General features: G+C 53.9%; 9 protein-coding genes across 9 annotated transcripts; 6 read left to right on the forward strand and 3 right to left on the reverse strand.

The window, feature by feature from the left end:
• Positions 1 to 511: 511 nt before the first annotated feature.
• On the reverse strand, positions 512 to 5,365 carry B0H65DRAFT_544415 (P-loop containing nucleoside triphosphate hydrolase protein; the record flags this gene model as incomplete). The annotated part of the gene is made up of 3 exons (XM_062829289.1): positions 512 to 1,420; positions 1,486 to 4,995; positions 5,057 to 5,365. 3 exons carry the CDS (start codon positions 5,363 to 5,365, stop codon positions 512 to 514), a joined length of 4,728 nt encoding a protein of 1,575 aa, XP_062686518.1.
• A 3,846-nt stretch (positions 5,366 to 9,211) lies between these two features.
• B0H65DRAFT_37826 (WD40-repeat-containing domain protein) lies at positions 9,212 to 12,049 on the forward strand. The gene is made up of 4 exons (XM_062823695.1): positions 9,212 to 9,540; positions 9,613 to 9,715; positions 9,814 to 11,137; positions 11,191 to 12,049. The coding sequence occupies exons 1-4, from the start codon at positions 9,415 to 9,417 to the stop codon at positions 11,834 to 11,836; spliced, it is 2,199 nt and encodes a 732-aa protein (XP_062686519.1). The 5' UTR covers positions 9,212 to 9,414; the 3' UTR covers positions 11,837 to 12,049.
• A 1,340-nt stretch (positions 12,050 to 13,389) lies between these two features.
• On the forward strand, positions 13,390 to 15,789 carry B0H65DRAFT_37854 (amidase signature domain-containing protein). Its single transcript, XM_062823696.1, has 3 exons — positions 13,390 to 13,582; positions 13,697 to 15,095; positions 15,168 to 15,789. The coding sequence occupies exons 1-3, from the start codon at positions 13,542 to 13,544 to the stop codon at positions 15,447 to 15,449; spliced, it is 1,722 nt and encodes a 573-aa protein (XP_062686520.1). The 5' UTR covers positions 13,390 to 13,541; the 3' UTR covers positions 15,450 to 15,789.
• A 15-nt stretch (positions 15,790 to 15,804) lies between these two features.
• Positions 15,805 to 17,396, forward strand: B0H65DRAFT_450934 (S-adenosyl-L-methionine-dependent methyltransferase). Its single transcript, XM_062826026.1, has 4 exons — positions 15,805 to 16,168; positions 16,263 to 16,365; positions 16,446 to 16,592; positions 16,672 to 17,396. The coding sequence occupies exons 1-4, from the start codon at positions 16,130 to 16,132 to the stop codon at positions 17,226 to 17,228; spliced, it is 846 nt and encodes a 281-aa protein (XP_062686521.1). The 5' UTR covers positions 15,805 to 16,129; the 3' UTR covers positions 17,229 to 17,396.
• A 65-nt stretch (positions 17,397 to 17,461) lies between these two features.
• Positions 17,462 to 19,523, forward strand: B0H65DRAFT_37858 (uncharacterized protein). Its single transcript, XM_062823697.1, has 2 exons — positions 17,462 to 17,719; positions 17,792 to 19,523. The coding sequence occupies exons 1-2, from the start codon at positions 17,687 to 17,689 to the stop codon at positions 19,298 to 19,300; spliced, it is 1,542 nt and encodes a 513-aa protein (XP_062686522.1). The 5' UTR covers positions 17,462 to 17,686; the 3' UTR covers positions 19,301 to 19,523.
• On the reverse strand, positions 19,524 to 20,972 carry B0H65DRAFT_37859 (uncharacterized protein). The gene has a single exon (XM_062823698.1). It carries the CDS (start codon positions 20,682 to 20,684, stop codon positions 19,746 to 19,748), a length of 939 nt encoding a protein of 312 aa, XP_062686523.1. The 5' UTR covers positions 20,685 to 20,972; the 3' UTR covers positions 19,524 to 19,745.
• Positions 20,973 to 21,056: 84 nt separating this feature from the next.
• On the forward strand, positions 21,057 to 24,539 carry B0H65DRAFT_554652 (uncharacterized protein). Its single transcript, XM_062830006.1, has 7 exons — positions 21,057 to 21,319; positions 21,391 to 21,526; positions 21,588 to 21,899; positions 21,954 to 22,482; positions 22,965 to 23,200; positions 23,279 to 24,097; positions 24,165 to 24,539. Exons 1-7 carry the CDS (start codon positions 21,287 to 21,289, stop codon positions 24,245 to 24,247), a joined length of 2,148 nt encoding a protein of 715 aa, XP_062686524.1. The 5' UTR covers positions 21,057 to 21,286; the 3' UTR covers positions 24,248 to 24,539.
• Positions 24,540 to 25,121: 582 nt separating this feature from the next.
• On the forward strand, positions 25,122 to 25,589 carry B0H65DRAFT_544422 (uncharacterized protein; the record flags this gene model as incomplete). The annotated part of the gene is made up of 3 exons (XM_062829290.1): positions 25,122 to 25,172; positions 25,303 to 25,364; positions 25,433 to 25,589. The coding sequence occupies 3 exons, from the start codon at positions 25,122 to 25,124 to the stop codon at positions 25,587 to 25,589; spliced, it is 270 nt and encodes an 89-aa protein (XP_062686525.1).
• Positions 25,590 to 25,934: 345 nt separating this feature from the next.
• B0H65DRAFT_544423 (uncharacterized protein) lies at positions 25,935 to 26,819 on the reverse strand (the record flags this gene model as incomplete). The annotated part of the gene is made up of 1 exon (XM_062829291.1): positions 25,935 to 26,819. The coding sequence occupies one exon, from the start codon at positions 26,817 to 26,819 to the stop codon at positions 25,935 to 25,937; it is 885 nt and encodes a 294-aa protein (XP_062686526.1).
• Between the last annotated feature and the right edge of the window lie 174 nt (positions 26,820 to 26,993).

Consider the following 26,993-nt stretch of genomic DNA (forward strand, 5'->3'; position numbering starts at 1 on the left):
TATGCTTCTTTGGAAATTTGATATGCCATATTGAATCTTGTTGATGCCTTTCCGATCCGTACCTAGCCATTCACTTTATCTTTGTGAGGTTTGGGACAATTCGGGATAGATCTCGTCCAGTATACCAGGAGTACCAAGCTAACAAACAAACCAGCATTAGATTGTATTTCCGATATCGAAGTTTCCGAGATCTTGATATCCGATCGAGATAGATACCTGGATAGACAGGGTATCAGACACCAAATACAGACCGATTCTTTTACTGACGACAACTGCAGATATGCAAGCGTCTGGTCCAGACATCAAGTGCCAAATCTCGAACAATGCATCATTTTCCAGTATATCAACACGCTGAGCCTGTTTGCTTTTGACCCTCTCAAGGGATATTCCCCGGGGGCAGTATTTTCCTATTTTCCCCAAGTTCCAATATCCCAACGGATTTCGTTCGTTCGTTCGTTATTCGCTCATAAACCCATAAATCCTTTCCCTTCCACCCCTCCCCCAAAACCTTTTATTTCCCAAAAACAATATCCCTCAACTTCTCCTTCTCACCACTCTCCTCACACATCCCCCTAAACACTCCACTCCCGCCATCCTTCTCCCACAGCTCCCTCGGCGTTCCATACTCAGCAACCTTGCCATCACTGAGAACCAAAATGCGATCAAAATCCGCAATCGTGCTCAAACGGTGAGCAATAACGAGCAGCGTCGCATCAGTAAACTCCTCGCGAATGGACCGCTGGATCAGCGCATCCGTGTGCATATCCACCGCCGAGGTAGCCTCGTCCAGGACCATGACTCTTGGCCTAGAGACGATGGCGCGCGCAAGGCAGAGGAGCTGACGCTGGCCTTGAGACAAGTTGAGACCACCTTCAGAGATCTGGGAGTCGAGGTTCTTGAAGATGTTGGTATTCTTGTTCTGGATACCAGCGCCGGTGGTCGAAGACGATGAGGCCTCTGGTGCGGGGGTGGCAGTCCCGGAGGTGGAATTACTATCGCCGACGAGGTGGACGCGCTCGAGCGACTCGCGCAGCGCGGCGTCGGTCTGGTGGTTGAACGGGTCGAGGTTGGAGCGCACGGTGCCCGAGAAGAGGACGGGGTCCTGCGGGATGATGGCCAGGCGAGAGCGCAGGTCGTGCAGTTTGATGGTGGAGGTATCGATGCCGTCAATGTGGATGCTGCCGGAGCGAGCCTCGAGGAAGCGGAAGAGGGCGAGGGTGAGCGAGGATTTTCCGGCTCCGGTGCGGCCGACGACGCCGATGCGCTCGTTGCGGTTGACGCTAAAGGTGAGGCCCTTCAATACGGGAGGGAGGTCGGGGGCGTAGCTGACGACGAGGTCCTTGACTTCGATGCGGCCGTCGGTGGGCCACGCGGCGGGCGGGCTGATGCCCTCGAGGGACTCGGTAGGGAGTGAGGCGTACTAAATCAGGTTGTGTTAGTGAAAAGATCAAGGTCAGGTAGAAGACGGGTGAGTTCGAAACCTACCTCGACAATTCTCTCGGCAGCATTCATGTTCAGCTCAACATTGGCATACAGACGAATCGTCCACATAACACAGTTAGAGAATTCCAAAGCGAAAGCGAGCGCGAAGCCAGCCAGAGCCGAGTCGATGCCAGGGGTGACCAAGATGAGGATAGCGACGAAGGAGGCAAAGAAAGAGCCCACAAGCGACATTCTCCAACCCATCCATCTGTTGAAAAGCCAGAGATGCCATGTCGCCATGGAATATTCGTCCACCTTGCGGTACATGCGCTTGATATAACCATCAGACTTGTCGAAACCACGAATGGTGGCGACACCGGAGAGCGCGGAGCCGAACTGCTCGAAAACAGGTGACTTGGTGGTGCTTTCCAGCCGCTTGACCGGACGAGCGCCATCGAGGTACCGGATCGCATAGTAGAGGCAGATGAACAGCAGGACACCAGCAAGTAGGACAATGTACGGAGAAACAAAGAGGCCCGCAACAATGACGCCCAACAGGTTGAGGAACGAATTTAGCCCGAAACTGACCGAGTTGGCCATTTGCGAGTCAATAATGTTGAAGTCTGACGTGAATCGGTTGAGGATGCGACCGACAGGAACGGTATCAAGCCAGCGAATGGGCGCGCGCAGGATGGTGAAGTTAAGTTTCTGGAACAGGCCCCTGCTTGCGCGAATGGAGCCGATGTAGACGTAGAGGAACTTGAGTGTACCGACGATGGATGAGATGAGGGCCAGAAGTACGTAGATGCTGAGGTAGTATGTTAGGCTGTTATGGCTGGTGATGGATGGAGCAGACATCGTGTGAAAAGACGTCTGCTGAGTGCCATAGGCGAAGCCTTGCTCTCTCGAAACACTGAGGAAATGCTGAGTGTGAAGAGCTTGCTCATCGTGGTCTGCAGTCCAAATCTTGAGCCACCATGATCGCCCAATGTTGAACGCCTGGACAACAAGGAAAATCATGAGAGCAATGGTCCAGTAACTCCAGCCTCCACTGGCCAGAAGATATTGGTAATAAATCTGTTTCTTGACAGCTCCCTTCTCGCGTCCCTCGTCCTCGACGAACTTACGAGCGGCAGTCTTGGAGTTGACCTTCTTCAGAGCGTTAGCATCGGCCTCGGCCTGCTCGCCATCGCCATCAACAGAGTCATCCGAGTTCACAGCAGTGGCGGCTTGTTCGTCGGCTTCGATTTCCTCAGGGGATTCTTCGTGACGCTTAATCTGGTCCAAAGCCCCTGCCTCGCGCAGCTTGTCAACCGAACCAGCCTCCAAGACACGGCCATCGCCAAGCTCCACAAGGTACTTGGTCTTGGGCTCGCAGAGGGCAACATGGTGAGTAACGAGAATTCTTGTGCGGCCAGTGGCAAGGACACCGTTGAGGCACTTGTCAAAGATGTGGCGGCCGACGTGAGCATCCACGGCCGAGAAGATATCATCGAGGACAAGAATACCGGCCCGGGAGTAGATGGCTCTAGCCAGAGTGATACGCCATTTCTGGCCACCGCTTAGGTTGATACCGTTTTGGCCAATTTCCGTGTTTTCACCATCCGAGAGCATTTCCAGATCCTTCTTCAATGCGCAAACCTCAATGGTCTTCTTGTAGCGCTCTTCGTCAAAAGGAAGTCCGAAGAGGATATTCTCCTTGATGGTTGCGTTCTCGATCCAGGGAATCTGGGCTACGTAGGCGATGGCCGAAGGGATGATCCAGTTGTCCTTGTTGGCCTTGTCATCGTGGCGATCAGCCAGCGAAGGTGCCCTGGGTACAAACAAGTTGCCCTCAAGGATATCGACCTCGCCAAGGATAGCGGACAGCATCAAGCTCTTTCCTGTTCCAGTCTTGCCGGAGATGACCGATAGCTCCCCCTTGGGGAATGTGACGCTGATATTGCGGAGAACGAACCTGTCCTCCTCGTTGATATCCTCATCCGAAGGCCAGGCGACAGAAGCGTTTTGAAACGACACCTCTTCAGCATCCTGCGAGACAACCGTCACCTCGGGAGAGTCCAGATACTCCTGCATACGCTTGATCGAAATCCACGCATCCAGCAGATCGGTTGTAAGCTCAGGAATGACCGACAGCGTTACTTCGAGACCTCTAAAGACACCAAGACTGACGAAGGCGACGGATGGCGTCAAGACACCATTCAAAGCGGCATAGACGGCCAAAGAAATAGCCGAAAGGAGGATAGGACTGGTGACCCAACAGGCAAGGAGGGCTGTGTCGGCCATGAACACACTCCAGACCGCACCAAGTTCCCTGTCTCTGACCGAGCCAATCTTGTCTTCCCACTCGGGCTCCAAAGCGGAGAACTTGATTTGTCTGATACCCTGGAGGGCTTCGGTAACGACGGCCATCTTCTCGTCTCTGACCTTCATCAGTTTGTCCTGAGCGGCGGAATATTTCTTGGAGAAGCGGATGTTCACTGGCATGATGGCAACCATGGCAGAGAAGCCCGCCAGAAGAGCCTTCCAGCCCAGAAGGTTCGTTAAGAAGGTCAGCGAAACAATGAGCTTGAAAAGACTGCCAGGGAACATGTTCTGGTAGGTGGAGAAGTCCGAGACACGCTTCGCATCGACACCAATCAAGTTCACCGTGTTCTGCTTGCCCTTCTTGAGCTCATCAGAATCATCCTCGGCCTCGGCCTCTGGCACGGCTGGCGGCGCATCGGCTGGGGCTCCCTCTCCTGTTGGTCCAGCGACGGGGGGTTCGCCCGACTCGGTAGCCTTCTCCTTTTCCTTGGCCTTTCCAGCACCCTTGACATCCTTCTTCCGCATTGACTTCTCAAAGATGAGCGCAGAGAGCTGAGCGCGAATGGGGATGGCAAGGTCAGACCACGAGAGCCAGAAGACATAGGCTTCCACCCATGACTGGACAATCATGGCCACGCCGAGGAAGAAGACCCAGTACCAGACACCGAACCCGTAGCTGCTACCGACCTGGGGATTCTCCAAAATGCGCAACAGCTGCAAAATCACCCACTGGGGGCTGAAGTTCAGAAAGGCCGTGCAGAGTGTCAAAGCCCACTGCAAGGAGAACGCCTTCTTGTGGGCGAGGATCACGGACAGCCAAAGGTTATGGCGGTAGTTGCGGCGCTTCCAATCGGCCGAAGTGTCTGCAGCTCGGGAAAAATGGTCGGGTCGGTTGAGATCGGTCAAGTCGAGATCCTTCTTCTTAACCGCGAGATCCAGAAGCTTGCTGGGCCAAGCGTAGGTGAAGCGGCTGATGGCTGACACGGTAAACATCCTATCAACCGGCTCTCCATCGATATAGACGTCGGGTCTCCTTGGAATGGACAAACTGGAAACTGCAAGGGATCCAGCCAGCGCCAGCTCGACGGCACGAAGGACAAACAAGGTGCGATTGTGGTCCCAGAGAGACTCTGAAGCATCAGCACCCTGGACAAACAGAATGGCACTCAGCACTGCGGAGGACAGGAACGAGTAGATGCCGAGATCAAAGGCCTGCACCGACTTTCTGCAAGAGGCTATCGTGATAGCCTGGAACAGTAATGCACCCTACAATTATAAGTTAGCTACCTCGAAACAAAACATAAAAAGCGCAAGGACAAGACCGTACCCATGCTCCAGTTGATAGCCAGTCGTTCAACGAACTGGCCTTCTGATTTGTCGACAGCAGTGCAATGGCGATAGATAGGGCAAAACCGGCAGCGGCAGAGAGCAAGATCACCGTCTTCGGGACCTTGGCCGAGTAGGCTCTTTGCGACTCGACGGTCGCCTTGCCGTCGGCATCTTCGTAGAGAACGTCCTGTCGTGCCTCGCGCTTTCTGAACCGTTGGACGAACCCGGACACAGCAGGCAAAGAGCCGAGGCCAACGAGGGCAAGACCGGTCACGACCACTGCAAAACGGGATTCATTGCGTGACATGGCCAGCTAGATTTTGTGGTCTTGTATAAGATCACACCAAACTTGGGTAACGCGTCTGGTTGGCGATACGGTCAACAAGCTTTGTGACCGGATCTTGGAGCGCGTTGTGTCTCGCACCAGCGCCCCTCGCTTTCTTTGATGTCGGAGAGAAAGAAAACCGACAACCAAACTGGCGAAATTTTGTCGAATGGGATGGGGATGGGGCCTGAGCTCAACGTTGAGGTATTCTCAACCATCCACCAGAACTGGGTAAGGAGAGGAAAGGAAGCAAAAAGAAAACAGAAAGGGAGAAGAGGATACTCGAGAAAAAAAACGAAGGCGGTCGGCTACTTAGATACTTCTCGACTATCTAGATAGACACCTCTCTCAAGAGGGAGGGCGTGTGGTTGAAAAAGTTGCCGAAAGCGCGAATCCTCCAATTGACGCTTTGATTGGCCCAATCCTTTATCAATAATACAGGCGATCCACTCAGACCAGTTGTCTGCTTGTGTAAGCCAGCAAAGACAGCCAACGACAACACAAGCGCTGACCCAAACAAAACTAAGGTAGGAACAAACTTAGAACCCCTACTTTTGCACTTTCATCAGAAAAGCGTTGGCTGGTGTCCTGTCAGCACAAGGGTATTCGAATTATCGAGACATACCCGTCCGTTCTGGATGCAACGAACCCCGCAGTGTATTGGGTGCAAGACAATCGTGCAACGGCAGCCAGCAGCATGGGTTCATCCGTCATCGTTCGGGTGGGAGACAGAAAAGAAATTGTTGTCTTGACTCACATGGCGAACATGTCGAGAACCTGGGCTGAAGGGGAGGTGTGAGATAACGGACGACCGCTCACATTCTCATGCACTCCCATAGGCTGACAGCCGGGCCCTCTACTCCCACGCTGGGAATCCATGTAGTGATGTAGGTACACCGCATGCATCCATACTGCATACATATAGAGATGCTGCTACGCCGTACATCCCATCATGCCTCCAACGCAACGTTGACAGGAGGGCGGATTGCCCAGCCTGGTATAGACTCGAACCTGACCTCTACCTAGAAAGGCAGGAGAAATATCCGATGTGACTCACTCAAGGCAGCAACGAAGCCTCCCCGGATTTTAGCTTGGATTTACTGTCCGAGATGTGGAAAGAGCCCAGCGCAAGTGATATGCAGCCGTAGTTGTTGCTGTCGGAGCAAAAGACAGCCTCAACCACCGGAAAATGCTACGACGCTTGATTTTCTTAGCAGGATCGGCTAGGTACGTACCGCTGCGATACGCCATTCTGCAACGATGCGGCGCAACTTGACATTCTGACTTTTGTCTTGGCGGATATCCGGCAACTCACCTCTCTATTGCCCAGGTTGTCCATAAGGACGGATACTCGTCAGGTCTACAAAATCGACCGTCTGACTAGCGGCGGGGTTAGTAGTTTGTGTAGACCTGACGAGTAGGCATAATCCACGGAAATAAACTTTTATGTGCAAGGGTTTTCGAAACCGTGAAGATACGAAGTTGACAATGCTGAATCCGACTAGAAGAGCTGTGCGACAGCGCCCGAGACGTCCATACGCATTTTGTTCGTATCAAAGACTGATGTGATATCCGTGTGTAAAGTGGCTTTCCCGTGGTGTTTTTCAAATTTCCCGCTTGCCTGAGCTTCGGAGTTCTGGGTGTCCGCACCTGACAACTGCCGCAGTTGTCGCGAATTTCTCGAATAGGCGCGGATGATATTGACTGCGCCAAAAGTCTTAATGGCCAACAACTCATCAGACCCCATTCGGCATCTGTGGAAACCAATGAAATAGCCGTCTCGGGTCCCTGAGCCGTGCGGCGAAGGAAAAGCAGAAAACCATTCCCGACGGCGTTCGTGAGATCCCTACGCATTGACTCCCAGTCGGCGCCAGCTTTGAGCTTGGCCAAGCTCCTTGTAATATGATGTTTTGAGAATACCTATCTGTGGTGTTGAGGCAAAACAAGCCGAGACATCTGATTACCACAGCATCTTGAGGAAGCCATCAAGTCAGACAGCATGCGAGATTGGTTTCGAAGTAAGACGATGATCCTGGCAAGATAGCCTCTTCAACCAAACAGATGAAAGTCAAGGCAGAGTCGATGACAGTCGGAAAGTTGGGGGATATGCTTGTGCATCAGCTCAAACCATGGAGCCATGTTGGCTCGAGATGTGAAAGCATAGATGCACTACAACGCTACGTAAGGGGAGGTGTGTGTGGGGGACATAGCTGAACGACCGAGCAGCCTCTCTGCATGAGGTGTAAGCATGGAGTAACATCCAACAAGGCGGCAAGGTGGTAAGCCGATGGATTGATAACCTCTTTGCTTCGCCGGTGACTCTTTCAACGTCTTCCCCTCACCATCGCCACCTTCTTATCCATTGTGGTTGCTGATGGGGGCTTTGTGGCTTGCTGTAAAGCACCAGCTTGGGTCGGTATGGTTGCACGGTCTTTTCCATCGATATTACTTCCTCTGGTTTCCTTTGGTGGATTTGCCTGAGAGTGTTTGCAAGAAATCGTCGAGATGCCGATGAGATAACGGGCTGTCGCGGTGAGCCCAGCTCATCTAGATGGGAGACGAACTGGAACCTGTAAGCGGATCTCTTGCTCTTTCCAGAATTGGGTTATTCAGCTCATAACTTGCCCGTGGTTGTGCTCACTTGATTGATTGAACCCTGGAAGATCGAGATCTGGTGTGACTTTTAGGGGACAAGAAGGACTGAACACCCAGAACTCTGGTAGAAACTCAGTCGAGGTATCATCCGCTCAGGTCTTGCCTCCCGTTCATGACAGTGTCGCGGTTCGAGGTCAATGTCCCGGTGCCGGGAAGAAGCAATCTCCATTTAATTGGCTGGGCGTGGAAGAGGTTAGCCCTGAGGCTGTCGACAAGAGTGTTGTGTACAGCTGATTGAGGCATGCAGGAGCAGGTGTAGGAGCGGGCTGAACACGGTTCCAGGTTATTGTGGTTGAAAACTTGTCGATTTGTTCGACGCGATGACATGGACAGGGCAGATGACCGCCAGTGCACCTCTTTTCCCGCGAAGTGAAAGGGATCGTGCAAGGTGGGGCCATTGCTCGCTAGAACTTCAAGGCGAGTTGTCAATGCCGGCGTCAACTGTCGGGCAAGTGCAATGCAGCTGCTGCACTCAGGTCACAGACAAGGAAGGTTCATGGGGCTCCTTCACCTCTTCTCTTCCAGGAGGTGCTCCTCACCTTATTCGCCAATTAATCACTTCGTAGTAACATCCCAACCTGAGTCTCTTGAACAAAGTGCTCTACTTTGTCCAACGTACTGTGAATGGCATCAATTCCGGACAACTCATTGCCCTTCATCAGGAGAAGTACCTGCCAAGATCGACTACCTCGACTACCCGACATGCACTAGCAATTTTAGCTTCCTCTTTGCCCAGTCCCGTCCCGCCAGGGCTTGTTTCTTACACTGCCTGCCTGACATCCAATCCAACCAATATCAACGCCCTGAGCTCGCTCCGCACAGGCCTCGTGGAACAACCTCAACGGGAGCTATTCCACCCACCTCCGCCTACCTTACCACCCAAACCTCGAATTCTTTCTTGAAAAGAACTTGCTTATCCCGCATCCTTATGTCCTCTTGCGATTCCATTCATCAGAATTACGGCAATTGATTTCTCCGACCCATTCAGTTGACCAAAGATCAATCGATTGAGTTGCCAGGCTCCTCACCCATCGGAAAATCGAAGCCTTCTGGTTGCTGTCCCCAGCTGCCTTTCAGCCGCCTCACCTGCAGCTGCTATACCTCCCTGCTAGACCTGCTATCCTCGAGCCCACAGCGCAGGGCACTTGCACGGCTGCCGCACTTCACACGACACGCATTCCATCGCCGAGCCAACGAACGACGGGACAGAACCCCAGACCGATCAGAAAACCCCAGACCTTCCCCAGACAGTGGTGCCGTTGCCGATTGAAATAAATTCCACCTGACCCGGCAACACTTTGCGCCTTTCTCAACACCACTTTTCGTCCTTCACCTTATTTCAACCCGTCTCGTGCTCCAGCCGACTATATGCTACAATGAAAGCCACTCCGTTAATCATCAACTGGCACCACGAAAACAACCCGTACCCCATCTACTCTGCCCATTTCGAACCCGGAGGCAAGGGCCGCCTAGCTACCGCCGCCGGAGACAACAATGTTCGAGTATGCAATCTGCCCTGCCCCGCCCTCGCGTTCAGGTCTTTGGACCCATACTAATTGTTATGATTGCGACAGCTATGGAGAATAGAGGAGGATGGCGAGGATCGTAGGGTCGAGTACCTGGCAACCCTTTCCAAACATACACAAGCAGTCAACGTCGTTCGCTGGGCTCCCAAAGGTACGTTTCCTTTGCCCCCATGGCTCTCACTTTTACATGCCACCAGCTCTCCGGATCCCTTAGCTCGCCTCTTCGCGTACTAACAAGGCCTTCTTCAGGTGAACTCCTTGCCTCTGCTGGCGACGACGGCAATGTCATCTTGTGGGTTCCATCAGACACTCACCACGCGACGTTCGGAAACGAAGGCCTCGAAGACAAGGAAACATGGAGGACAAAGCACATGTGCCGGTCCCTGGGCACAGAGATCTATGATCTTGCCTGGTCCCCGGATGCTGCCTTTTTCATCATTGGCAGCATGGACAACGTTGCGCGCATCTACAACGCTTCGACGGGTACCCTCGTGCGCCAGATCGCCGAACATAGCCATTACGTCCAGGGCGTTACATGGGATCCTCTGAACGAGTACATCGCAACACAATCTTCCGATCGATCGGTACATATCTACTCGCTCAGGACAAAGGATGGCCAGTATACCCTCGCCAACAACCACGACGACAAGCCACCAAAGATTGCCAGCCACGCCAAAACAGATCTCCCTCCTCGCAGGATATCCTCTCACAGCCCAGCTCCGCCAGAGTTCGGTAACCGGTCCGCTTTCACATCCCTGGATCCCAGTGCTGTTGCTGGATCCCCAAACCCTTCCATCCCAGGTACTCCCACCTCGATGGCCCTGCCTATGAACCCTCCCAGTGTCATCAGCCATAGCCGGAGATCGTCGTTCTCGTCCAGGCGATCAGTCTCGCCCGCACCGTCCATGCCTTTGCCAGCTGTTATGCCTATCGAGGCTTCTCCCAAACCGCACTCTTCGAGCTACGGCCTGGGCATGAAGAATGCGAGCCTTTATGCCAATGAGACTCTAACTTCCTTTTTTCGGAGACTCACCTTCACACCTGACGGAAGTCTGCTCTTGACACCTGCTGGTCAGTATCAGACTCAGCATCAGGTGGATGGCGGGAAACCTTCGTACGAGGTCATCAACACGGTCTACATATACACGCGAGGTGGCATCAACAAGCCACCCATTGCCCATTTACCCGGGCACAAGAAGCCGTCTGTCGCCGTCAGATGCTCCCCGATCATCTACACCCTGAGACAGTCACCGCCCGTCACCAAACACATCACCATTGATACTTCATCAGCCGAGGAGCCGATACCTTCACTTCCTGAACCACTAGCGAAGCCCTCAACAGCCCCGTCAGTGATGGAGCCACCACCTCCTCCAGTACCCACCGAAAGTTCGGCTTCAGGATCGACGGAGGCTCCCGTGCAGAGCCCTGGACCAAAGTCGGCGTTCGCGCTCCCGTATCGGATGGTCTACGCTGTAGCCACCCAAGACTCAGTGCTTCTGTACGACACCCAGCAACACACACCTATCTGCGTTGTGAGCAACTTGCACTGCGCCACTTTTACGGACCTTACCTGGTAAGTTATTCCCTTTGCTTCCTCGAGCCTCTGTGAACTAACATACGTTACAGGTCGACTGATGGCTTGACGTTGCTGATATCTTCGTCGGATGGGTTCTGTTCCACCCTGTCATTCTTGCCTGGAGAGCTGGGTACACCGTATACTGGAGAAATTGGTCGACGACATTCAGTGTCCTCTGGAGGAGCCTCATCGAACCAGAACACGCCTCTTCCCAATCCCTCGGGGGTATTTGCGCCCCCGTCCCCGTTTCATAACGGTACCAACCATCGCCATAGGGACTCCGCGAGCTCCTTTACGGCGCCTTCACCACCTGCGGCTGCTTCGTTCGTCAATCCGCCACCTCCTTCACCGGCACGATCCAACTCGACTAGTTCTGCCATTACTCAAGCTTCTACATCACAAGGCGGGGTTATGAGCAACCCACCGCTTATTTCTGGCCAAGTGCCAAGCATCGCTGCCACCAATTCGGGCAAGGTTACGGGTTTGCCCGTTGTGACCCCTCCCGAGACGCCGCAGAGTTCGAGCGGTGGTGCTGGTTCCACTAGCTTGAAGAGGGAGTCAAGCAATTCCCGCGAGGCGAATAACGCGGAGAATAGCCAGCAACCCAAACGGAGACGCATCGCGCCTACCTTGGTCAGCGGAGGAGCATCGTCTACGGCCAACGGGTCCAGCAGCAGTGACGTGCCTAAGGCGTAGGTCGCCAGGCGTTTGTTGTCGCAAGGATCTAGCACAAACCGCGGATCTTTTCACAAATAGGTATCTATGACATGTGCTGAGACAGGGCATGTCCTTCATGGCTAGGCGTTGGATGGAAGATAGAAAAGCATGCAAGAGGAGGAGAACGAAAAGGGGGGATGTCTTGAGGGCTTGAGATTTTCGGTCCTACTTCTTTGTCGTTTCGCTGCCCAGTGTGGGAGAATTTGCGCCTTGGGCTCTTGGTTCTCTTCACATTTCTTCATCTCGTTAAGGCAACAGCGGCCGGGTTAATTTGTTATTGCATCTACAGTGGTGTTGGGAGGGCTCATATTGGGTGAAGAATACAGAACGTTTAACTACGGAAGCTACAGTTTTGATGGTGGTTTGGATCCGTTTGGTGGTGGGTGCTATTTTGAGCAGACTGAGATGTCAGCTACTTTACGGTTTCTGGGGCTTCAACCATGCACAGATGAGCGGTATGGAGTCTTCTTGTTATCGTCATGCTAAAGAACCCAGGAGGTTGGTTGACTGGGCTACGACAGTAATATTATACCTGGTATCCGTCTGCTTACAAGCCCGCCAACTGAGGAGGTCTCGGCTTGGGACGGCTTAAGCACATTCACCCACGTTGACGGTTACATGATAATTCACGATATCAACTAAAACCAGCCATTTCTGAGGTCAAGGGATCATCTGACTTTTTCTATTATACTATCCTGAGGTAAGTACGATGCTCCCTGGTCTGCTTTCACCCCACTTTCGTAGTGAAACAATTCGGCAGGAGCTAGGATTCTGGGGAGCGGAAGGTACGCCGGAGGAACCTTGATGGACGGGGCCGGCTCAAGACTTCTTGGATAGGCCGGTGACCGGTAACCGAACGTACCACACGTGCGATCCCAAACGCGGGGAAGATTGACAAGAACAATGTCTGAATGGCCCTCTTTGTCCACGCTTAACCAAGAACGCCGATAGGGAGATAAAGCTTAGTCCAATTAAAGAAGTGTAACTACCTTACCCTGGACGCTACAGTATTGACCCCTGCAAGTGCATACACCAGAAACTGCATATACACCAAAAGTTCCCTACTTAGTGCATACCCAGGCGCGGTCACAAATCCCTGTCTCCCACCAAAAGCCAGCTCCCCCTTCTGCATATACGCTAGTTAGTGCATAAGATTTGGCGGTCCCCCATAGTGTCCGAATTACATGCAGTTTCAGGGGACTTTACTGTACCTGTCTCGGATAGGTAGGACCTCGGGTCCCCTTGCAGCTTCCCATTTCTCACCAAGCACGGGCAGCTCCAAGTTACCCGCCATTGGCTTGGCTGTTATCACTTATACAACTAAGAGCAGTCAACCCCCGTGTGAGGGGGGAAGTGTTGGGCTTCCTTTTGTCACCTAACTTACACTTCACTTCTGTTACATGTAACCCGAATTATATGCACCGGCCTCATTTCGTCTCACTTCTTCGTCAGGAACGGTGTCGTAGTACCTTGAATCGAGTCTGAATAGCTTCGAACGATCTCTACCTCCCATATATCAATCCGCGCGTCTTCAAGTCGACCTCGCCCAAGAGACAAATTAACACCGGCAACGTCCACCGCACCGATACACACAAAGATCGTTGGGCATTGACTTGAATTTTTCTGGAAGAGCCTGTGTATACTCACGGAAGCTCAGTGAGCAGCGAGAAATCACGTTGACACGATGAGTTTCCTTTCGGATTACCTCCGCCACAAGCGGGACTGGTGAGTAGTATCCATCCTAACTAACCACCCTCAGAAGAAGCCTTGCCCCTCTTTAGTTGTCTGAAGTCAAAGTGGATGTAGTACTTTTTGCTAACCTCAGACAACTCTAAACAGTCAATCCAAGCGAGCTGAGCGTCAAGAGCGCATCTCGACGCTCGACCCGGAATACCACACGGCGTTGTCCGACAAAGACCTTGACACCATCAACAAGCCCATCGTCGATCTCGTGTCCGGCATCCAGTCCAATGCCATCTCGCCACTCTCCGTCCTCCGAACCTACGGCAAGGTTGCCGTCAGAGCCCACTTCAAGACCAACTGCCTGACCGAGATCCTGATCTCCGCCGCCGAGGACTCCCTCAAAAACTCCAAAGATATCAACCTCCAGGGTTCCCTGGCCGGAATCCCCGTCAGCCTGAAGGACACCATCATCGTAGGCGGCTTCGACACGACGGTCGGGTACTCCTCCTTCGTCGGGAACAAGGCCGACAACCCGCGAGATGGGCCGATGGTGCGTCTCCTCAAAAACGCCGGCGCCGTCCCTTACGTCAAGACCAACCTGCCCATCTCCCTGCTGAGCTACGAGAGCACCAACGACGTGTGGGGCCGCTGCACGAACCCGTACAACAAGGCGTACTCGCCCGGCGGCTCGACGGGCGGCGAGTCGGCGCTCCTGGCTTGTGGCGGACGCATCGGCATCGGTAGCGACGTGGCGGGCAGCGTCAGGGCGCCGGCCCACTTCAGCGGGTGTTATTCCCTGAGGTGCGCGACAGGGCGCTGGCCCAAGGCGGGCATCCTGACCAGCATGCCCGGCCAGGAAGGCGTGCCTAGTGTTTACTCGCCTATGGCGAGGACGCTGGATGATTTGAGCTACTTTACTAGGGCGGTCATTGGGATGAAGCCGTGGAAGTATGATCACTCTGTTCACCCGCTTGCGTGGAGGGATGAAGTGGTGGAGGAGTTTGGGGATAATGGGAGGAAACTGAGGGTAGGCGTGTTGCGGACCGATAGGGTGGTTGATCCAAGTCCGGCGTGCAAGCGGGCGCTGGAGACGGTGGAGGAGGCGTTGAGGAGGGAAGGGCATGAGATTGTGGAGATGGATGATGCGCCGGATATGTTTGAGGCGTTGAGGATGGGGGCGTTGTTGCTGAACGCGGATGGTGGGTGGTGGTTTAATTCGTACAGGAGGTTCGGGGAGTGGTTGGATACTGGAGCCAGCTTGTTGTCGTTTGGCAAGTGGCCGAGCATCGTCCGGTATCTGTCGTACCTGTGGGTAAGGTACCTTCGGAGGGATACCCTTTGGGCAGAGCTGGTGAAGCAGACGAGGCCTATCTCGGCAGCGGAAAACTGGGGTGAGGTCAAGAAGAGAGAGGCCTACAGGGCCGAGTGGTTCGAGTACTGGAACAGGAAGCAGTTCGATGTGCTTATTTCACCGCCGAATGCGCTGCCTGCCATTCCGCACGATGCCTCGAAGGATACCTTCAGCAATTGCGGATATTGCTTTCTTTTCAACTTGGTTAGTTCTTCCACAGTGTCTTTCCTTCCGAAGCAAAGAGCCTCACTGACATAAATCCACTCTCCTCAACAGCTCGACTACACAGCCGGCGTCGTCCCCGTCACGCATGTCGATAGCGCCCTCGACAAGCTCCCAAGCACCTTCAATCACAGGAAGCTGAACGGTGTCGCGGCCAGAGCTTACAAATACTATGACGCCGAACGCATGCACGGTCTTCCCGTCGGTGTGCAGGTCATTGGCCGCCGGTTGGAAGAAGAGAAGGTCCTGGCGGTAATGAAGAGAGTTGAGGATGCGCTTGGGGAAGACAAGTACAAGCTGTTTGACCCAAAGCTGTTGGACAACGTGGTGGATTAGGAAGCCTGCAAAAGAAACATGTTGATCAGGCGATCCGGCTTGACTGAACTGGACGAAGTGATAGCTGAACTGCAATCTATGGAAGATCGGTTGGCCGAGACCCGAAAGACTGTTGACGCAAAGATGGACGATATGATGTCCTACACTGATCAGCTTGTGCACAAACGGAGTTAGCTATGACATAGTCAGCGCGTGTACATATACATATAAGAGCGTTGGAGGTGATGGGGGGTTGGGGGGGGACTTTTAGGATTGGACACAAGCAAGAGTTTCCAACTTGACCGACTAGCGTAAACTGTCAGAAATTTCAACAGATACGGACTTCCATCCAACCTCATGGCTTTCACCGGTATATGGGAGATTCATCTTCGATTTGACCTTCTACTTTGAGGCGAGGGAACGTTTCTTCCATGCAGTTTCCCACCTGCAGCCTACCTCCATTCGTAGAGAGATGTGAGGGCAGTCGCCGACATCGGACTCCTTTCCCCCAGTCTTGCTGCCTCTCTCATCCAATCTTGGCCTATGGCAGTAATCTTTCCCAAGCAGAAGTGTGTGGTGTTGAGATGATACGAGACCAAGTGGTCGGGTATAAAGCTCTGGCCGTTTCCACTTGATCTTTTCGGCTTTCCCCCTTCCCGTTTCTTCCCTAAACCCACATCGACAACCACCATCACTTGACAATGGCATCCCAGCAGAACAAGGACAACTGGTCCTCAGAGGTAATGGGCTAGTCACTGGACAACCACAGACCTTTCCTCTTTACTATTTCTGTTTTGATGGGGATAGATGACTGATCAAACGAGAAACGAACAGGCATATCAATCCGCAGCCTCCTTCGTCCCCAAGCTGGCAACAAAGATTGTCCAATGGCTTGATCCCCAGAAAGACGATGTGATTCTTGACATTGGTTGTGGTGGTGAGTTTTTTTCCTCCGCCCAAAAAAGGACACTTTCGAACAAGGCGTCACTGACAAACTGGAAATTTTCTCTCTCACAGACGGCGTCCTCGATTTTGAGATTGCCCAAGTCTTTGAGGGAGGCAGAGGCCGCTTGCACGGCGTAGACAGCTCCAAAGCCATGATTGAAGCTGCCCAAAAGAAGGCGGCGGATGATGCGCATTTGAAGGCTACTTGCACCTTTGAGGGTAAGTGAAGTGATTGTACCTGCCTGCCGGCATCAAAGCATGTCAAAATCACTGGTTCTTAGGCTGACATTGTGTACAGTCCTCGACGCAACCGCCCTCATCAGCAAAACCCACCTCCACTACGTCCGCTTCAACAAAGCCTTCTCCAACGCCGCCCTCCACTGGATCCTGCGTCCCGAAGACAAGCGACAAGTCTTCTTTCAGGGCGTCCGCAACGTGCTTGCCCCGGGGGGTGTCTTCGCCTTTGAGATGGGCGGACTGGGCAATGTCTCGGAGATCCGGGCCACGCTTTTGGCTGCTGTGGGAAGGCGAGTCGGTCTGAAGCGCGCGCAGGAGGTCGACCCCTGGTTTTTTCCCGACGAGGAGTGGATTAAACAAATGATGGAGGAGACGGTCGGCGGGTGGAAGGTGGAAAAAGTAGAGAGGGAGTGGCGGCCTACGAACGCGGATGTTGGTGGGGTTGAGGGATGGGTGAGATTGATGGGTGCTCAGTTCTTGCAGGCATTGGGGAGCGAGGAGGAGAGGGAGGAGGTGGTCAGGGAGGTGGTGGATGTGCTGGAGATTGTTTGTGCTAAGCCGGGGGGTGGGCATATGTATAGTTATGTAAGGTTGAGGGTGCTGGCTAGGAAGTTGTGAGGCCAGATCTTGGGGCTATTCAGATATTAGTATCAGAGCTGGAGGCATGTTGAAGCTTCTCTTGCGAGATGTTGATGTGGTGATGGGCAAAGAAAACAACCAGGTCTAGGCTAGACGGATAGGTCATCTTCAAATTTGATATTCTTAAAGACTTATGCTTTCTCAGCGTGTCACGGGAATGACGTTGGTGGTGGAGAGTCGCCGGGGTAAAGGCTGGGGTACCTTGAGCTCAGGGCGCATTAGCTCCGCTTGATAAGGTGCGCAAGGGTCCGATAAAAGCGATAAAAGAAACCTTCTCCCCGTCATTATTGGAACACTGTGAAGTCCGGCGCGATTCACGTATTGCGACCCCCAGTAATTCTGCCGACTCATCACCCCGCGTTTCCTGTTCACTGAGCTGCCGAAGATCACACTATCACCACTTCACAAGACCCTGAGAAATACACAATCAAAACAACATGTCTGCGGACGACCAGGCTTTTCTGGACGTGGTAAGGAAACATACACAATGCCACTCGATCCCCGCATGGAACCCCACTAACAACGGCCCGGTTCGGTTATAGTTATCGTCCCTACCCGGCGATATCAAGCGATACTCTGAAGATGTCGCCAACATCGTAAACGAGAACGTCGACAAGATTGCCGAGACCGTCAGAAACACCCTCGCGACTTCGCAATGGGTACCAGAACAGATCCGCCCTCGGCTGCCGCCGCCAGCGCCTTCAGCCGAGCTGTCGATTTCGCTCTACGACAGAGTTGAGAGCTGGGTGTTGAGGAACAAAGTCCTTACCACTGCCATCGTCCTGGCCACCGGCACCATTCTATATCGGTCATACACAGTCAACGCCTACGCAAGGAAGACTAGGCGGGCAAGGCGGGCGCGCAGCGGAGGACGTATGGATGTCGTTGTTATTGCGGGATCCCCCAACCTACCGTTGACCCGGTCGGTTGCGCTGGATCTGGAAAGGAAAGGCTTCATCGTCTTTATCGTATCCAGCGGGCCGGAGGATGATATTGCTATCCAGAATCTAGCACGCCCCGATATCCGACCTCTGGGCGTCGACACCACCGATCCTCTCAGTGCCAGCGCTTCCATTGAGCGTTTCACGACATACCTTCAGTCACCCCACGCGGCAGTGCCCAACAGCAAGCGACATCGGTTGCACCTTAAGGCCGTCATCCTCATTCCATCTTTGAACTACCAGACCTCGCCCATCGCTACCATCCCTCCCTCAGGCTTCGCGAATCTATTCAACACACACCTGCTACACCCTATTATAACACTCCAGGCCTTCCTCCCCCTACTTACCGCTCGCCTGGGTCCTACCCCCTCAGCCGAATCCCCATCATCCGGAACCGACAAGAAGAAGGACAGCCCCAAGATCATCGTCTGCACGCCCTCCATCATCTCCTCCATCAACCCCCCCTTCCACGCCCCCGAAGCAACCGTGTGCTCTGCCCTCTCCGCATTCACCGAAGTCCTGACCGCCGAGCTCCGCCCGCTCGCCATCCCCGTCACCCACATCCAGCTCGGCACCTTCGACTTTGCCGGCTTCACGCCCGCCTCGACCGTGCGCGAGCAGTGGCAGGAGCGCAACCCTTCGGGTGTCCCGCTGCGCGCGCTCGAAGCGAACCCCCAGGACGCCGAGTCCCTCCTGCCCTGGCCCGACTCGGCCCGCCACGCGTACGGCAAGAACTTTGTCAGCCAGTCGAGCTCGGCCATCAGCGCGGGCCGCATCCGCGGGATGCGCGGCAGCTCGTTGCGGGAGCTGCATAATGCTGTTTTTGACGTGATTGATGGGTCCATCACCAAGGGTACCGTTCGCGTCGGCCTCGGCGCGAGCGTGTATGGCTTCGTGGGACGCTGGGTGCCGCGCGGTCTGGTGGCGTGGATGATGGGGATCCGGAAGGTGGACGAGTTGGCGGCGTGGCAGTCGAGTCATAGCTCGTTTAACAGCCCACGGTCGGGTGGCTCGGTGAGGTCTATGGGAAGCGAGAATGGGGATGAGGAGGAGGTGGGGACTGGGGCCCGCACGTCGAATGAGTCGTTTGTTGCGGTGCCGATGGAGTAAAATTGGTCACACGCGCATGGTGGGATGGATACAAAAGAAGGCGATGTCTATTTAGTCAGACAGGTGCCATAGCATTTCAGACGGTGGGTTAAATATCATTTGGTTATGGGTACACTAGGTAGGGGACGGCGTTATTGTTTTTGGATCCCCTCTCTCTTGGTCTATTTTGGAAGAACATACAGATCATAGCTGCTCAATAATCTTAAGCTAGCAATCCCTTACAATAATCATACAAGTTTGTGACTCGAATCTTAACCTACAGTCAATGGATATAACCCTCCCTGCCTTGCGCCGTTTGTCCCATTCCCTATTCCCTAATGCATACCTGATCCTTGATGCCAACTTCTTGGGCCTCTTTATCATACTCAAGCTTGAGCTTGAGTATGTCCTCTTTTTCATGTAGCTTTTGATCGGCTTCTCTGGCGACTCTGGGGTGGAAGCTCTCCTAATGACCTTTACCCCTGAACCCTCCCCTTCCTCTTCCCCTCCATCCTCCTCTACCTCTGCCTCCTCCTCCTCCTCCAAAGCGATCTTTATGACGATCATGTGGACCGCCGTCCCTGTCGCGTCCCTGCATCATCATCTCCCTCTCCCTATTATCCCTATCCCGCTCCCTCTCTCGGTCCATATACTCATTCGCGCCCGTCGCCTGTGCCATTCCTCCACCGTGACCACCCATGCCATTAGCATCGCCCATACCCTGTTGCTGCTGTTGCTGCAGCAGCATCTGATCCGCCTCGCCCTTGGCCTTCGGCTTCTCCATATCCTTATCCGCCGTCCACCTCGGATGCGCGCCCTCCTTACAGCCCTTCCCATCCGGACAAAACCCGGCCAAATAGTACAAACACAGCTTCCTCCTAAAATGCTTCTTGTCGCACCTCGGTCCCAGCGGACAGAACCCCCTCTCATAGTGCGGACAGGGAGGCAATCTTGACAGCGGATCAATGTGCAAGTACAGACACTCGTCCCCGTTGCTGCAGTACCCGTTCCTGACGAAGAAATTGCACTCGGGCATCTTGCGCAGGTTGTACTCGTGCAGGAACTCGCACGACTCGCCCTTTTTGCAGAGGCCGCGGAGCCAGTGCTTGCAGACTAGCGAGCCAAAGCCGCCGCTGAAGGTGTTACCGCCGCCTCCGCCTCCGTGGGAGGGGTTGTTGGAAGAGGTGACGTGGCGCTCGGGACAGTGGGATTTGAGCGGGCAGTTGCCGGATGCGTAGGCTTTGCAGATGGGTCGGTCGGCGGGGAGAGAGTGTTGGTAGGTGCGCTGGAGGAAGGGCGTGAAGGAGAAGGCGTAGCGTGGTGCGGTGTGGGTGAGCATTTGGGTGATTAGTTGTTGCGGTCCTCCTGCCTCTGCGGAGGTTGTTGTTTGTGTTGTTGTCGCCATTGTGGCGGGTGTGTGAGGGGGGAGTGAAGGTGGTTCGCCGGCGCGGTTTGGGTTTCGAGGTTGGTAGGCTTGATTTGTCGCGATCGTTTCGTAGAGGTACGTAGTTCGGCGACGATTGGTAATGGATTTTGCCTAGAGAATGCGCGGCTCGTGATTGTGCACGCTGAACCAAGTGTCGGGTCCTTTGCTACGGATTCGTGACTTCGTGTTGAGATTAGGCTGGGCGAAATGACGCACAGCGGTTTGCGCCGTCAAAATTGAAGCAAGTTGTGTTTGGGAGTGGTGAATTGAATGGGTGAAAGATGCAAGTCGCGAATTGATTGTTGGAAATCGATAAGACGTGGGCTCACCGAGATCCAAGGTGAGTGGCCAATCAGAGATCATCATCCACCCCGGTCTGGGCTACCTCGGCTTCCCTTACACTGGGCCACCCCCGCGATGGCCATCGGCATCCTACCTAGTTGTATTCGGCATCGTTTAACCATACCGTCAATTAATAAAAGTCTGTTATTCTTTCACTTTTTGTATATCTCACTTGTGTTTCTGCGTTGGCTTCCACTTGATTTAGTCAAGCATCCTATTACTCCACATACCCTTCCAAGATGAGAGGCATTCAGGTGGCACAGTATGTTAAGGTATGTATGTCCTATCTCGATCATCCGGGACATCTTTCCGCTTTATGGTTCTAACATCACCTTTAACCCAGGGCCCTCAAGAGCTCAAGGTCACGGATCTTCCAGACCCAGCGCCTGCTTCAGATGAGTACTTGATCGAAGTTCACGCTGCGGCAACCAACTTCTTCGACATTCTTCAGATTCAGGGCAAATACCAGCATCAACCACGTATGGCTTGTTTGCTCATCCCCGTTCACATCGCATTTCTTATACTAACCTTCCCTCTTAGCATTTCCCTGGGTATCAGGTGCCGAGTTCGCCGGCGTGGTTCTCGCCACACCTTCCGGCTCCAAGAACCCCAAGTTCCCTGTTGGCTCCCGTGTGTTTGGAGCTAGCCAGGGTGCCTACGCTACCAAAGTGAAGGCCAAGGAGACGACACTCCTCCCAGCTCCTGAAGGCTGGTCGCTTGTGGATGCTGCCGGTCTCTTCGTGACGGCACCAACGAGTTATGGAGCCCTCGTTGTCCGAGCCGGCGTGAAGAAGGGCGACTGCGTCCTTGTTCACGCTGCGGCCGGTGGTGTCGGCTTAGCCGCAGTCCAGAGTTAGTGACATATCTATCTCCATAGGGTGAACCACTTGCTGATCCCATAAATAGTTGCGAAGGCGTTTGGAGCAACTGTCATTGCTACGGCCGGAACCAAGCACAAGCTCGAAGTCGCCAAGTCCTTTGGCGCGGACCACGTTGTCGACTACGCGGACCCTAAGTGGCCCGAGGTCGTGAAGAAGTTGACCCCTAAAGGCAAGGGTGTCGACATTGTCTACGATCCCGTCGGCTTGGTAGATCTGAGCACTAAGTGCACTGCGTGGAATGGCCGTATCTTAATTGTCGGTTTCGCTGCCGGCAAGATCGAGAAGGTGGCGATGAACAAGGTTCTTCTCAAGAACATCAGCCTCGTTGGTATCCATTGGGGCCAGTATGCCGTTCACGAGAAGGAGACGGTTGTGGCCGTGTGGCAGGGCATCATGAAATTGATTGCCGAGGGCAAGTTCAAGCCGACTGTGTTCAGCGACAAGGAGTTCGTCGGTCTTGAAAAGATTCCGGATGCGTTGATCGCTCTGGGAGGCCGTGAGACCTGGGGCAAGGTGGTGGTCCAGGTCCCGCAACAGGAGGGGAAGAGCAGGTTGTAGGTTGTATAGATAGCTTCACTTCCATTGTCGTGTCGGTTGTTGTCAACTACAAAATCTCAAATCCAAATCTGTTTGAAATTTAAGTACTTTCACCAATAACCCTAACCCACATTAGGCCATCCCTCTTGTCTTCTGGCTCTGCAACGGGACTTGGGTGCCCCTGCAGCGGGACGACCCCGCTGGATCTTTGAAGTGGGAATTGGCCGAGCACGTCAGAGGGGCATGGCCCTGGACCCTGGGCGTTCAGACGTTTCCTCGGTGTCCCTCCGAGTCCGCCCCCAGGCAAATCCAGGCCGGCGGCCGGGATGTGGATTAGAAATCGCGACTCATTGAAAAATGGCGCCGGGACAACGCGCCTAGTCTGGAATCACCTGGGCTGTCTGACTAGATCGCAGATTATTCCTCTCCATTCAGTGACCATCCCCGGCTCTGTTTCCGCCACTTGCATCTTGTTCTCTTGTTAGATCCGTTTCCCGAGAGAAACCCCACCAACCGCCAAACTGTTTTCCTCAACCTTTAGAAGAACTCTCCGATCCAGCGCATCTGGTCTCACAGTCGCTGCTGCCGCAACCGCCTTCAAGAAAAACACTACGGTTCAACCTGCCGAACTTCAGGCCATCACAAAAAGAAACATGCACAGCAAAGTAGTCATCATCGGCTCTGGGCCGGCCGCCCACACTGCCGCCGTCTACCTGGGCCGCGCCGAGCTCAAGCGTGAGTCCTACGCCATTGCGGTTGTCGTCATCAGGATACAAAGACCAATGCGCTAACCCTCCCTTCCCATCTATACAGCCGTTCTCTACGAGGGCTTCATGGCCAATGGCATCGCCGCCGGTGGCCAGCTCACCACCACGACCGAGATCGAAAACTTCCCCGGTTTCCCCGATGGCATTATGGGCCAGGAGCTGATGGACAGGATGAAGGCTCAGTCTGAGCGTTTCGGCACCACCATTGTCAGCGAGACCGTTGCCAAGGTCGACCTCTCCGCGCGCCCCTTCAAGTACGCTACCGAGTGGTCCCCCGAGGAGTACCACACTGCCGACGCCATCATCCTGGCCACCGGCGCCTCTGCCCGCAGACTCCACCTCCCCGGTGAGGAGAAGTACTGGCAGAACGGTATCTCGGCCTGCGCCGTTTGCGACGGTGCCGTGCCCATCTTCCGCAACAAGCACCTCGTTGTCATCGGTGGCGGCGACTCCGCTGCCGAGGAGGCCATGTACCTTACCAAGTACGGCAGCCACGTCACGGTGTTGGTTCGCAAGGACAAGTTGAGGGCCAGCCACATCATGGCCCACAGGTTGTTGAACCACGAGAAGGTCACTGTCAGGTTCAACACCGTCGGTGTCGAGGTCAAGGGCGACGAGAAGGGTCTCATGAGCCACCTTGTCGTCAAGGATGTCACCACTGGCAAGGAGGAGACTCTTGAGGCCAACGGTCTCTTCTATGCCATCGGCCACGATCCCGCTACCGCCCTCGTCAAGGGTCAGCTTGAGACTGACGCCGATGGTTATGTTGTTACCAAGCCTGGTACTACCCTCACCAGCGTTGAGGGTGTCTTTGCTGCTGGCGATGTTCAGGATAAGAGGTACAGACAGGCTATTACCAGCGCCGGTACGTAAACCCATTCCCCCCCCTTTCTGAAAATGGTCTGGAAAACTTACCAATCCGTTATCCATAGGTACCGGCTGCATGGCTGCCCTCGATGCCGAGAAGTTCTTGTCGGAGCACGAGGAGACCCCCGCCGTGCAGGGCAACCTTTAAAGTTGATTTCTTGGATAGACAGCGTTTCGCGTAAAAAGTTGGTTCTAAAATAGAGGAATGATACCCGGAGTCTAGCCGGCAGTTTTGAATGCTTGAGAGCCTAGATGTGCCTTGGAAGATAAGCAATGAATGGGCGTTTTCGTTGCTTTCTCGCGATGTCAGTGTCCGTTTCGGGAAGTTCGTTATGTACATACCCAAAACACCAGCGAACAAGGGTTGGCCTAACTTACTTTGTGGAGCTACGAACCCCTTTCCCAAGTAAACAAAAAAAAAAAAAACTAATAACCTCAACAAGGAAGTCACGCATAGCATTGTGACTCACATCTTTGATCCCTTCACATCAGATTGTCCGGACGAAGTAGGAATAGCCGTCAAACCCAAGAGACTTTTATCTGTTCTGCTATCAATTCATCTAAATTGGCGCTGTATGCATGCGATGATGGGAATTAGCGTTGAACCCAGTGCATCCATATCCACACCTGGGCCTCCTGCCTTAGCGTGGTCTAAGTACAGGTGAAAGCGTAGGATTCCACTTGCTTGGTTTGACTGGCATCACCTTCCTTCAGTCGTGAAGCAATGCGAACAAGTTTATGTAGGCGTTTGTTAGAACAGGCAGGAAGCTGTTCGGGCATTCATCCACCCTGAGGAAAGATGGCAGGCCCTTCCCTTCACTTGTGCTTGGAGGTCTGACTACAACTATTTAAAGAAGGCTTCTTCCCTCTGTTCCTCTACCTCTTCTTCTTCTTCTCGTTCTCTATCGCGAACACCAACTTCCCAACTGACCTTAACCGGCAGACGCTGAACAAGCAAAGACCAGCAACTACTCAATCTTCCCACTCTTCCCACTTAATCAGTAATCACATCCTCCTCCAAAATGCCTAGCGGAAACGGATACAGCTACAAGGGCCACGGCACCAACAGCCAGGTATGGTGTAGATACTTTTTCACCGTTGCTCTCGTCTCCTCTTCCCCGGAAAGATCTCATTACGCTGGCTTGGCCATATCAAGCCCAGTGTAGAGGCAACCGACAATGCTGACACGCCAACTTGCTGTAGGGCAACCACTACAGCGCCCGTGACTACGGCAACGGATCCAACTCGTACCACTACTCCAACACGTAAGAAAGACCCTGACTATCTCTCTAGGGAAGTGGAACGACTAATCATTTGGCCAACGACTTGACAGTAACGGATCCTACTACTACTCCAACCCCAACGGTAGCACTTACTACAACAGCGGCAGTGGCTCGTCCACGTACACCTCGCCCAGTGGTAACTCCTACTCGAGCTCGGGCTCTGGTAGCTCCGGCTCCGGCTCCGGCTCTTCTGGAAACTCCAAGTGAGATGTCAGGGAGAATGCCGTCTGAATGGTGACGGTTGGAAGCGAGGGAAGATTATCCGGTGATATTCGCTAGGCAAGATGGGGATTAGAGAGGGTTGACAGGACCATGGCCGTTTTGAGAGCCAGCTTCGTCGCATGAGAGAGAGGCATAGCATCTGATTTGTTTTTGACATGAACCCCAAATGAAAACCCAATTTCGCTATCCTGCTTGTCCCGTTGTCCTCCAAGCTTGTGAATTTATCCATCCAAATCGTACTTCCAAGTAACGCATCAAATCCCGTATGTTCAGTCCTCTTTCACGTCTTTGCGCCAACCAAACCGCTACGGATCATTCTCCAGCCCGGTCCTAGTTCCATAGCGAAGCACTCAATCCCATAACCGCAGAAGCAGCAATCATCGCCGCCCTGCCCAGATTCAACACACCCCATTCATCAACCCAGTACTTTGCCCCGACTTCCACAGCCTTCATATCCACCTTCTCGCCCAAGCCAGCCTCAACATCACCGTCTCTCGAAGAATCCTGATCCTCCTCCGCCTCTCTTTCCCTCTCCTTCTCCTTCTCCCTCTCCTTACCCTTCTCCCTCTCCCTCTCCCCACCCCTCTCCTTCGTCGAATTCTTCCTCCTAACCGAATGCTTCCTGCTCAATCCACCACCATTCCCGCCCGCACCCAACTCCCCAACCTCCACATCCACCCCCTTCTGCCTCATCGCCCTCTCCACCGCCTCCGCCCTCGCCACCAACCGTCTCTCCACCCCACCCAGCACCACCCACCCATACGGCGCCATGCCCAAAACCAACAGCGCTCCAGCAACCGCGTACATCCTCCCCCTCTTCACCAACTTCAACCCCTGCAATCCACCGCCCTTCACCACTTCACTCGTATACCTGACTCCAAACCGCCAAGCCAACAAAAAATACCCCAGCGCCGCAGCGGCGCCGGCCCGGTTCAAAGTCGAAAAAGTCTGCTCGTAGACGCGCCGCCATTGGGTGAGCATGAGCGGTGTGGGCGACTCGAGCAGGCGCGGGACGAGGAAGAAGGAGAGGGAGAGGGAGGCTCCCGAAGCGGAGGCGGAGAGGAGCACGGAGAGGGATTGGACTAAGTGGGTTAGGGAGCCGGTTTGCGGGGAGAGGAGGGCGGAGAGGGTTGCTATGAGGGCCGAGGGGGCGAGGGTGCCGGGGTTGGCGGGGCCGGAGGGGGTCGGTGGTGGTGAGACCGGGATGAAAGACATGGTGGGTTGGTTGGTTGCGGCTGGTCAAAAGGTGGTGGTGGTGGTTTTGAGGAGTTTGATCGAGAAGATGGTGAGGCTTTCTAGAGCTTGTGATTGCGAAATTCTCGGTCCGTTTGAATGTAGGTAGGTAGCAAGTAGTGGGTGTTATGCGGTGAACCGGCTCGGTGTAAGTCG

This window comes from Neurospora tetraspora (genome assembly GCF_033439725.1).
Source record: "Neurospora tetraspora strain CBS 560.94 chromosome Unknown B0H65scaffold_1, whole genome shotgun sequence".
Lineage (NCBI taxonomy): Eukaryota > Fungi > Ascomycota > Sordariomycetes > Sordariales > Sordariaceae > Neurospora > Neurospora tetraspora.